The following is a 12,386-nucleotide window of genomic DNA, read 5'->3' as shown; positions in this document are numbered from 1 at the left end:
CAGTCCTTATGTGCAGAGGTAGATAGTGTAAGTAAGGTTATGGAGGATTCCCCTGTGGGGTACTTATCACTAGTAAAGTTAGTAGTAGCAGGGTCCAGTAGTAAGGGAGTGATCCAGTAGCGAGATACAGGGATCGTTAGCGAGGTTCCGGTCTGTTTCCAAGTAAAAGGGAATAGCTGGAGGTTCCGGTAGCAAGGTAAGCTTGTAAGCATGTGGACACACGGCAGGTTGAAGGAACAATGTGAGAGAGAACGCCGGCGGTTGAAATAGCCGCTCTGCGGCGCTCGGCGATGACGTCATCCGTCTTAAAGGTGTATGCGTACCACCTAATTAGAAAGGTGGGACGCATATTTGAAAAAAAAATAGAAAATAAGGGTACCAGAGGTACCAGAATCTTACACCTGGCCACAGGTGACCTGACAATAGGGTGACAAGGTAAGTCTGATAGCATTCGTGAGGAAACAGGTTTATAATGGTTAAAATTGTAGCTTAACTTGTAAGGTAGACCGTGAGTCTGTAGTATTTTTTAATTTAGAAACACAGAAAGAAAAGGGTTGGTTCATTGCTAAAACTTATTTTAAACCCATGGACCATAACAGCTATATTTTATTAGATAGTAGGGATGATCGAACGGTTCGGGTCGACCATCGGTTCGACCCGAACATTGACTGTTCGAAATTAGGCCGAATTCCAAACTTTTTGCTGAAAAAGTTCGGAATTCGGCAACCAGAACCGACCAAAATGCAATGGGACAGGAACTGGGCTTTAAAAGCCCGTGATTGGACCAGAACATCAGTAAAAGCCAATTGAGGGGGCAGGAGGATGCTAGGAATGTGATTGGAGTGACTAGGGGGTCCAGAGGCCAATCAGTAGTGAAAACGCCCCCCAGTATATAAGATAGCCCCGCCAAATCTCTAGCATTGTAATACAGGGGCTGTGGAAGAGAGTGGAAGCAGTTCTGTTACTCCTGCTTCAAAAGTGTCATTTAGCAATTATTAGTGTGAGGAAAGGGATATCTAGTGTAGTTAGGGTACTATTTTCCACTATAGTTAGATTCAATAATCTAGTTTCTGTAGGGAAAGTGTTAAGTGTCAGGGTGACTGTAGTGTAGTGTAGGGTTAACTGACTCTGACTGCTATGGCAAGGTTTCCAAACTCTTCCATTTCAGGGTGACCGCCATAGAAAAAAGATTGTTTGTATTAGAATTGCAGTAGAGCAGGGTAGAGGCTCCGCTACTTTCACACCTGGCCGTTTTTGTTGCAGGCGTTTATTGGGCTTTTTTGTGGACATCTTTGGAGGCAGGCATGACATCTGAACTTCTGTGTAGGGGTATATATACACACACACACACACATATATGTATATATACACATACACATAGGTGTGAAAGTAGCAGAACCCTATGCCTGCGCTAATGAAATTATTTGCAGGCATAGGGCTCCGCTCCGCCCTGAATAGCGGTTTTTATTTTTTTCTATTTTTCGGGTCCTGCGGGCGTCATGATTGACGATGGATTTACATCGGGGGACACTATTTTTTTATTTTTGTTTTTTTAAGAAAGGACTTTTCAAAAACTGATTCCTGTGGTTCTTACTTTTTGACACTTTTTTGGTAAATGGGTTGGGGTACAATGTACCTGATACCCATTCACATGGGGGGAGGCAGGATCTGGGGGCCCGCTTGTTAAAGGGGCTGCCAGATTCCAATAAGCCCCCCGCCCACAGACCCCGACATCCACAGCCTAGGGTTGTCGGGAAGAGGCCCTTGTCCTCATCTGCCCCCAAACACCCACCCCCCATATTGAGAGCATGTGGCCTTGTATGGTTCGGGGGGGCCCCCCTGCCCTAAAGCACCCACCCACCCATTGTTGAGAGCATGTGGCCTGGTATGGTTCAGGAGTGGGGGGGTTGCTCCCACACCCCCCCCTTTCCTGACCTGCTAGGCTGCATGCTCAGAAGTGGGTCTGATATAAATTTTGGGGGGTGGGTGGGACCCCACGCCGTTTTTTTTTTTTTATTATTATTTTGGCGTGGGGTTTCTCTTAAAATCCATACCCGACCAGAACGGCTGGTATGGACTCAGGAGGGACCCCATGCTGTTTTTTTTTTAACCATTTTTCTATTGCCGGGCAATTGCCGGCATTCTTTTCTTTACATTCATCTGTCAGTGGTAAAACCAACTCACAGATTTGTCCCAGCCTGCTGCTTAACAACCAGCTATTCCTTCACACAGAATTCAAATTGATCGATCGTTTTTTGACCAATCCAAATTCTAATCGTTCTGAAAAGTTGGAATTCGTTAGAAAATTCATAAATAAAATGAATTTTAATGAAAATGAAATGAAACAAGAACAAAACAAAATTAGCAACATAACAAATCTATCCGAAACAAAACAAATTTTTCCTTTCTGCACGTCTATTAATAACCGTAACTGACTATAGAATTTAACTGCGATATATATGTAAAACATGTCATTTTTTAAATGGCGATGCTGAACAGGGGCAGGGGGAGGTCATTTGGCAGTATTTACAAATTTCAACTGTAAAGTCATTGTACAGTATTTCTGTCTATTGCTGTACAATATCATTCATTAGACATTGTAGAGTACTGCTCAGGGCAACAATAGTGTGTTTTTATATATTAGAGGTTGGGTATGATTTCACTGACATGCATTAATTATAACTTTTTTTTTTTTTTATTTGCTTTAGATTTCCAGCCAAGCACTTTGGAAAACTCTTCGGACTAATGATGTCACTTTCCGCTGTCATAGCTCTTTTTCAGTATCCTGCATTTTACATCATACAAACCCATCTCCACGGTGACCCCTTTTATGTATGTATTCCAATGTCTGGGATTCCTGGGAAACTTTGGGTAGTTGAGCAATATATTATCAAAAAGAGATATACAGTACAATGTTTTCTTAAACAAAATAAGTGTTTAACTAGACCTTTGTTATTGCCAAAAGCCATTTTAAAACATAATGTATACAAAAACCCAGGAAATGTGATAAAACTATTAAAAAACAAATATTTACCTAAGGCAGAGTATACAAGTATAGTATACCACAGTATGCAATCCCTAAGGCCCCTTTCACACATGCGGACCGTTCAGATCCGCCTGTCAGTTTTTCAGGCGGATCTGAACAGACGCCTCATGTATCTCTATGGGGCACCGGATGTCAGCGGAGACATGTCCGCTGACATCCGATCCGATCCTGCCTGTCAAATCCAGATGGATGGAAACCCTATGTAGCACTGCCCCCTAGAGGACTGCTGAGAATTACACCTTCTGGATTCCCCTGGCTAACCCTTAGCAACTGATAGCAGACAAACAGCATTAAAAGTCCTTGGCTCAGTCAATAATCAATCCAGGGAATGTTGTTTTTGTGGTTTTATTGAGAGTTTGGATTGGAGAAGGGATGGGTGGGATACTCCAACTATGAACAATGCACAATCTTGAGGACAACTCAAGGCCGCTACTTCACCCTGCCACTGAAGTGAAGATAGACAAAGTGTTCCCGCTTGAATTACTCTTCAGGGTTCTAACTTGGCACCCCCTTTCTCCCTTGCTGTGTGTGCTGACACCCATCCACTGACTCTCCATTGGAGTGGTCCCCTTCCTAGGCAAATCCCCGGCAAGCTTCCCGGTACTCACGGACACTGTTTTTCCATAGGTTGCTCTGCCTTCAATTCCACCAGTCAGTTTTCATGGACCTCCTGGCTCAGCTCCACACTCCTGGCTCACAAGGCCGACTGCCTTTGATCACCATCCACAGCAGCAGAAGGAGAGACTAACGTCACCCTCCTTCTGGGACCCGGCTTCTCGCCCAAAGACCCCCTGCCTTATATGCTCCTGGCTTTTATACCCTATCCCATGGGGCACCTCCCACTGTGCCAACCCACTGGGACAGGTACAAAAGCCTGTGTGTCATTGGCCAGGTTTCCTCCACTGTCCAATGTGCCTCCTCATTGGATACAGTGGGGACACTCCCTCAGCCCACATTGAGCACACTGAGCAGGCCTAACTAATGATCAGGCTCCCCTGATAAGCAGAAGGAGATACTAGGCTTTACCTGCCTAGCACCTACCTAGGAGGGTGCTACACCTACATGACAGTACTGTTGCCTCAGTTTTGGAGGAAGGGGAAAGAGTTTTATGCTCCTCATAGACAAGTGCAATTGGTTTTGATCCCAATATAAATTTGGACGAATCTTTGGCTATTCGGAGATTTGGATGCATCCGAATCTCGAAATGAAAAAGCAACACATTTTCTTGAAATTTGTTTAATTTCATTTTGTATATTTGTTTTCTAACGAATTCCAAATTTTTGGAACAATTCAAATTCTGTGTGAAGAATAGCTGGTTGTTAAGGAGTGGCCTGGGAAGCCGGCATACCGCTTCCTTGCCAACCGATGACTCATCAGCTGTCAGCGGTTAACAGTCCAGGATATGTGTTTTTTTTTTTTGTTTTATTTGGACCTTGGATGGGAGAAGGGATGAGTGGGATACTCCATCTTGAACTATGCACAATTCCTGAGGACAACTGACTGTAGAATGCGGCAAGGCCGCTGCCCCACCTTGCCACTGAAGTGAAGATAAAGAACATGTGTTATTGCTTAGGTTCCTCTTCAGGGTCTAACTTGGAACCCCCTTTCTCACTGACTGTGTGCGCTGACCTTCTGTCCACTGACACCCTACTGGAGTGGTCCGCTTCCTGGGCAGACCCCTGGCAAGCTTCCCGGTACTCACGGACACTGTTTTTCCCTGGGTCGCTCTGCCTCCAACTCCCCTGTCAGCATCCACTGGACCTCCTGGCTCAGCACCACACTTCTGGTCCACAAGGCCGACCACCTGTGACCACCTTCCTCAGCAACAGGAGGGGAGACAGCCGTCACCCTCCTCCTGGGACCTGGCTTCCCGCCCAAAGACACCCTGTCACATGTGCCCGTGGCTTTTATAACATCCCAGGATGCACCACTGTTGTGCCTTCCCACTAGGATAGTCATAAAAGCCTGTGTGTCACTGGCTGGGTATCCTCCACTGTCCAACAAGCTTCCCTATTGGATACAGTGGGGACACTCCCTCAGACCAGATGAATCACACATGGACACATGCAACAGGCCTAACTACTGATCAGGCTCCCCTGTGAAGCAAGCAGAGAAAAATAATCTTTTTCCTAGCACCTACCTAGGAGGGTGCTACACCAGTAAAAACTGATAGTTACATAGTTACATAGTTACATAGTTACATAGTAGGTGAGGTTGAATAAAGACAATAGTCCATCCAGTTCAACCTGTGTAGGCATGTGTGGTTGTAATCATCTCCCATACCCCTGAATGTTCTGATCCTTGAGATGTAAGTCTAAGAGTCTTTTGAAAGCCACCATACTACCCGCAGAAACCACCTCTTGTGGTAGAGAATTCCACAATCTTGTTGCCCTAACAGTAAAGAACCCCCCGCGTTGCCTGAGGTTAAAACGCTTCTCCTCTAATCGCATTGTATGCCCTCGAGTCCTCATGCAATCCCTTCGAATGAACAGCTTTTTTTCTAAGCTGGGATCCCCATTAAGATATTTATAAATTGCTATCATGTCCCCCCTCAGACGTCTCTTCTCCAGGGAGAATAAATCGAGCGATTGTAGACGCTCTTCATAGTCAAGGTCCTCCAATCCCCTAATTAGTTTAGTTGCCCTTCTCTGGACTCTCTCCAGCTCCAACACATCCCTCCTGAGGACTGGCGACCAGAACTGGACGGAATACTCCAGATGCGGTCGGACCAGAGTTTTATAAAGTGGAAGGATTATAGTCTTATCTCTGGAATGCATCCCTTTCTTTATGCATGCTAATATTCTGTTGGCTTTGGAAGCTGCCGCTTGACATTGCATGCTGTTTCCTAATCTATCATCAACCAATACTCCCAGATCCTTCTCCATTTTTGATTCCCCCAAGGGCTCCCCTCCTAACGTGTATTGTGATTTTATGTTTTTAGTCCCCAAGTGCAAAACCTTACACTTCTCCACGTTAAACCTCATTTGCCATGTCGTTGCCCACTCTGTTATTTTGTCCAGGTCATTCTGCAGGATATCTGCTTCATGTTGTGAAGTTATTGCCCTGCCCAATTTAGTGTCATCTGCAAAAACTGATATCGAACTACTGATCCCGACCTCAATGTTGTTTATGAATAAATTGAACAAGGTTGGTCCCAGGACTGAGCCTTGGGGGACCCCGCTTACCACCTCAGACCAGTCTGAGTATGCGCTGTTTATTACTACCCTTTGGACCCGCCTTTTTAGCCAGTTCCGTATCCAAGAGCAAACCCTGCTATCGATACCTGCAGACCTTATTTTATAAATTAAGCGCTTGTGGGGAACTGTATCAAACGCCTTAGCGAAATCCAAGTACACCACATCCACTGGTCTCCCCCTATCTAGCTCACAGCTCACCTCCTCGTAGAATGTAAGGAGATTGGTTTGACAAGAACGCCCATTTGTAAACCCGTGCTGATTACTGCTGATGATGTTGTTGTCCTTAGCAAACTCTACAATATAGTCCCTTATCATCCCCTCCAGAAGTTTACATACTACTGATGTCAAACTGACAGGCCTATAATTTCCCGGGATATGCCTCTGGCCCTTTTTGAATATTGGAATCACGTTAGCTTTCTTCCAATCCCCTGGTACATCTCCTGTCCTAATACTGTCAGCAAAGATCAGGAACAGTGGTCTCGATATAACTTTACTGAGTTCCTTGAGTACTCTCAGATGTACGCCATCCGGGCCTGGTGATTTGTTTGTGTTAAGTTTATCCAGCCTTTCCCTGATTTCCCCCTCTGTTAGCCATGGTGGCAAGTCCTGTTTATTACTACTAACCATACAGTCATGGTCAGTGTACCCCTCCTTTTCCTGTGTAAAGACTGACGAGAAAAAAGCATTTAGCACGGTTGCTTTTTCAGTGTCCTCTGTAACCATCCTCCCATCATTGTTAATTATGTGTGCAATATGCTCTGCCTTAGTTTTTTTGCTGTTGATATATTTAAAGAATTTCTTTGGGTTTTTTTTACTATCCTCCGCTATTTGTCTCTCAAAGTTGATTTTAGCCATCTTGATTTCTTGTTTACTTTTCTTATTTGCCTCCTTGTATTGCTCGAAAGCCGATACTGTGCCCTCTGATTTATACTTCTTGAAGGCCAATTTTTTCCCCCTAATAAGTTTTGACGCTACAGTTTAGCCAGCCAGGTTTGGCTTTGTCTCTTCTAAATTTATTTCCCATAGGAATGCACTGCAAGATGCCTTTGCCTAATATGTTCCTAAAGCATTCCCATTTTTCCTCTGTGGTCAGGGATCCCAGGGTTTGGTCCCAGTTTACCTTTTCCATCATTGAGTACAATTTTGGAAAGTTTGCCCTTCTGAAGTTTAGGGTTCTTATGTTCCCCACTTGTCTTGTTATGTTGTTATTTACACTAAATGTGATCATCCTGTGATCGCTAGAGCCCAGGTTGTCCTGGACTCCTACCTCCGAGATTATGTCTGGGTCATTAGTGATCAATAGATCCAGGACTGCGTTTTCTCTGGTGGGGGAATCCACCAACTGTGACATGTAATTATCCAGTAAGGTTTCCGTGAATAGGCGGGCCTTCTGTGAGTGTGCAGTCCCCTCTTCCCAGTCAATGTCGGGGTAATTGAAGTCCCCCAATACGATGACTGATCCCAATTTTGCCACTTTACCCATTAGTGCTAAAAATTCCAGCTCTACCTCCTCCCCTTGGTTAGGTGGCCTATAGCAAACCCCCACAATTACTTTCCCCTTTTCTCCTTCCCTATGGAGTTCAACCCACACAGATTCTAAATCCATGCTCATCCCATCCGTAATGTCACTCCTTTCTGTCACCTTTATATTGTTCTTGACATAGAGACATACCCCTCCCCCTCTTTTTCCTACCCTGTCCTTCCGGTACACCGAATACCCTTGGATATTGGCCAGCCAGTCATGTGAGGGGTCGAACCAAGTCTCTGTTATTCCCACAAGGTCTATGTCCTCCTCATGTACTAACATTTCCAACTCATCCATTTTATTAGCTAGGCTCCTGGCATTAGCATATACACCTCTTAGTTTTAAGGAAGTTAAGCGCAATTGGCGGTTATGTTTATTCCTGTTTGGTCTGAGGTTCTCCCGCACAGACCTGCCAATTGACCTTGTGGACCTACTGTCGCTGCTGACACTACAGCTGCCTTCAGTCCTCTGCTTCCTCCTGACTGACTCTACTTCTGAGCCCTCCCCCCCGTCTCCTAGTTTAAAAGCCCCTCCAACTTGGTGGCCATCTTTCTCCCCAAAAGAGCTGTACCGTCCCCATTAAGGTGCAGCCCATCCTTACTAAAGAGCCGGTAGCCGACTGAGAAGTCAGCCCAGTTCTCCAGGAACCCAAACCCCTCCTTCCTACACCAATTCCTCAGCCACTTGTTAAGTTCCCTAATCTCCTTCTGCCTCTCCTGTGTGGCTCGAGGTACAGGCAGTATTTCAGAGAAAACCACCTTGGAGGTCCTTTTCCTCAATCTATTACCTAAGTCCCTGAAATCGTTCTTAAGGATCCTCCACCTACCTTTAACTTTGTCATTAGTGCCCACGTGCACCATGACCGCTGGGTCATCCCCAGCCCCACACAACAATCTGTCTGCCAGATCTGCGATATGCCGAACTCGGGCGCCCGGTAAACAGCAAACTGTTCGGTTCACGAGATCTTTTTTACAGATTTCCCTCTCTGTCCTCTTGATAATTGAGTCCCCCACTACCACAACCTTTCTAACCTTTCCTGAGTTACGGCCCCCCTTCTTCCTGGAGCCGTCCCTCCCCTGGCAGCTGGGGGAGGGTGCATGCTCCAGCTCTGCCACCCCTGAGCTGATATCCCCCTCAACCTGCAACTCGACAGATTTGTTAGGGTGTACCAACTCAGGATTGGCCTCCCTGGCTCTCCTCCCTCTACCCTTCCTAACAGTCACCCAGCTGCGTACCTCTGCTTCTTGCGTCTCCTCTGTTCCTCCCTCCTCTATGCTGGCCCCTACCAGCGCCTGATAGGTAATGTCCAAGCTCCTTTCCAGGTTGTTGATGCCACGCAGTGTTGCCACTGTGTTCTGTAGGTCCAGGATCTGGTCTACCAGAGCAACAATTTGCTCACATCTTGCACAGCAGTATTCGCCCTCGAATGGTTCATCAAGGAACGCATACATGCAGCAAGAAGTGCACTGAGTGGCATCCGCAATCCTGTCGGACATTATTACCCACTACTCTATGGGGATAATGTTAACGACCTGCTCTTCCTTACCTACCCTACCTCTAACTTCCCTGGTACTAAACCTGGGGTACTCACCAGTCGCTAATATACTAACCAGTCGCTAAGATACTCACCAGTCGCAAAGATCCAACAGACGCAAGATACTCACCAGTCGCAAAGATCCAACAGACGCAAAGATACTCACCAGTCGCAAAGATCCAACAGACGCAAAGATACTCACCAGTCGCAACGATACTCACCAGTCGCAACGATACTCACTAACCGCAACGATACTCACCAGTCGCAAAGATCCAACAGACACAAGATACTCACCAGTCGCAAAGATACTCACCAGTCGCAAAGATACTCACCAGTCGCAAAGAATCTCACCAGTCGCAAGATACTCACCCGATACACACCAGTTGCAAATATACTCACCAGTCGCAAGATGCTAACCCTCGCAAGATGCTAACCAGTCGCAAAATGCTCACTAGTCGCTAAGATACTCACCAGTCTCTAAAATACTCACGGTCGATCAGTCAAGAGCGCCGTCGGTCGGTCGCAGAACAGTCTTGTCGGTCGCAGAACGGTCTTGTCGGTCGCAGAACGGTCTTGTCGGTCGCAGAACGGTCTTGTCGGTCGCAGAACGGTCTTGTCGGTCGCAGAACAGTCTTGTCAGTCGCAGAACAGTCTTGTCGGTCGCAGAACAGTCTTGTCGGTCGCAGAACAGTCTTGTCAGTCGCAGAACAGTCTTGTCAGTCGCAGAACAGTCTTGTCAGTCGCAGAACAGTCTTGTCAGTCGCAGAACAGTCTTGTCAGTCGCAGAACAGTCTTGTCAGTCGCAGAACAGTCTTGTCAGTCGTTGACGGTCGCAAGCAAGGTCAGTCAGTCACAGATCCCTATGGTCAGTCAGTCACAGATCCCTATGGTCAGTCAGTCACAGGATGGTCTGTCAGTCCGTCAGTCACAGGTCCCCAAAGCACGTCACACAGCTGCAGGGAGATACTCACCAGTCGCCGCTGCTCCTCCTCCCCTGCTTCCGTGAACCTCCCTCCTCAATACTGTGTGGTGTCCCTTCACCGCCGCAGCCGCCGCTCCGCCGTCTACGGCCGCGGCTTCCAGTCCTGGTCCTTCACGTCCCGGTCCCGCTCTCTGTTCCGGTCTCTCTGTCCCCTGTCCCCTGCACTCGCGCCGGCTTCTGGTGACCTAGTGCGGCTCCCCCGCACGTGTCACCCGGCTCTCCTCTACGCTCTCCTCTACACACACTCCTAGTTAAGCCTTGGGATGCAGTGAATGACTCTACTCCCTTTTGTTGGTAACCCCTTTACTTATCTTTTTTCAATACAAAAGAGGAATTTTCAAACACTCAAATTTCTCAAACAGAAATCCTGATGTATCAAATTATCATGACTAGTAGGTTTCTTGCCACCACCAACCAAATGTACACTTGCTTTGAGTTGTAATTACATAAAACAGACTACCCACCTTTCCCCCTTTCCCAGGGCTATCAATTCTGACTTTAGCAAAGGTGCAGTATTTGCTGGACAACATGTTGAAAAATGTAAAGTAATGCACTTGGGCGTCAGAAACACGAAAGCAAGCTACTCACTAGGGGGGGAACCTCTGGGTGAATCTACGATGGAAAAGGACCTGGGGGTCCTAGTGGACAACAGGCTTGGCAGTGCCATGCAATGCCAAGCCGCTGCAAGAAAAGCCAACAAAATACTGGCATGTATAAAAAAGGGGATTCACTCCAGAAATAAAGAGATTATTCTCCCGCTCTACAAGACTCTGGTCCGGCCACATCTGGAGTATGCTGTCCAGTTCTGGGCACCGGTCCTCAGGAAGGATGTGCTGGAACTGGAGAGAGTCCAGAGAAGGGCAACAAAAATAATTAGGGTAATGGAGGGCATCGGCTATGAGGAAAGACTACAAACACTGAACCTATTCTCTCTGGAGAAGAGACGCTTGAGGGGGGATATGATATCAATGTACAAATACTGTACTGGTGATGACCCTAGCATAAGGAACAAACTTTTCAGAGAAAGTGAATACAATAAGACACGTGGCCACTCACTAAAACTAGAGGAAAAACGGTTTCACCTTAAAATACGTAATGGGTTCTTTACTGTCAGAGCAGTAAGGATGTGGAATTCTCTTCCACAAGCAGTGGTATCAACAGGGAGCATTGATAGCTTCAAAAAACTATTAGATGGGCACCTTAAAGACCACAACATACATGGGTTTACAATGTACGGTTAACAGCAAACACACACACATCATAGGTTGAACTGGATGGACTTATGTCTTTTTTCAACCTCACAAACTATGTAACTATATGTAACTATGTAACAGAAGTTCACTGATTGGTTACAGCTGTTGTTTGGAATTGCTTTTTAATCACTGTTCTTTTTTTCAACAGGTCAACATTTTTTTTGCCATTCTGATGCTGGTGACTTTTGCCCATCCGATTAATGTTTTTCGTGTTTGCAGAAAAGATAGGAAAGCAGAAAAGCCAGTGGATTCACATGCTTCCTAAACAGTATTTGGCAATAAGGACATGATATTGTATCATTCCAAGCACTGAAAAAAAGAATAAAACATTATGCTTTAAATGTGTGTATATACATCCACAGGCTTAAAGCGTGTCTAAACCCAAGATCAAAAAGTAATACATTTAAATTTGCTAGTTCCTAGATGTGTTGGCTTGTTTTTCTAATTCTTGCTTTTTTTGCAGTAAAGCCAAGAAGCGACCATGTGGTATATTCAGGGCCGCTGATAGGGGGGGACCACCAGCCCTCTTGTAGGGGGCCTGAGCACACAGGGGGGCCCACACAGAGAGGGGGATTAGTGATGGACAACTATTACAGAAATCTTCCTCCAGCACCTGAATCTGATCTGTCCCTCTCCCTGCTATCAGCTTTTTTCTGTTGAGAAAGAGACAGTTGTCCCTCACTAATCCCCCTCCCTTGTGTGGGCCTCCCTCCCAGCACTTATCTCTGCTCAGGAGTTTATTTGTAAATTGTAACATTGTCTCTGTCTCTCTGATCACTGAGGTCCAACTGCACAGCCTGTATATTTTTCTCATTTCATCTTCTTTTTTATTTAACATAGTTTTTTTTT

At 46.0% G+C, this 12,386-nt stretch overlaps 1 protein-coding gene across 2 annotated transcripts in view; it reads left to right on the top strand.

Moving 5' to 3' along the window:
• SLC43A3 (solute carrier family 43 member 3) overlaps positions 1–11,990 on the top strand; it is a 242,619-nt gene extending 230,629 nt beyond the window's left edge. For both annotated transcript variants that reach the window (XM_082268265.1, XM_082268266.1), the window contains exons 11-12: positions 2,709–2,832; positions 11,686–11,990. In XM_082268265.1, the coding sequence (XP_082124391.1) occupies positions 2,709–2,832; positions 11,686–11,802 (241 nt within the window). In that variant the 3' untranslated portion in view covers positions 11,803–11,990. The remainder of the gene's footprint in view (positions 1–2,708; positions 2,833–11,685) is intronic.
• The last annotated feature ends 396 nt before the right edge of the window (positions 11,991–12,386 follow it).

Source organism: Pelophylax lessonae (genome assembly GCF_965119305.1).
Source record: "Pelophylax lessonae genome assembly, chromosome: 9".
Classification (NCBI taxonomy): domain Eukaryota; kingdom Metazoa; phylum Chordata; class Amphibia; order Anura; family Ranidae; genus Pelophylax; species Pelophylax lessonae.
This window is presented reverse-complemented; position numbering and strand designations above follow the sequence as displayed.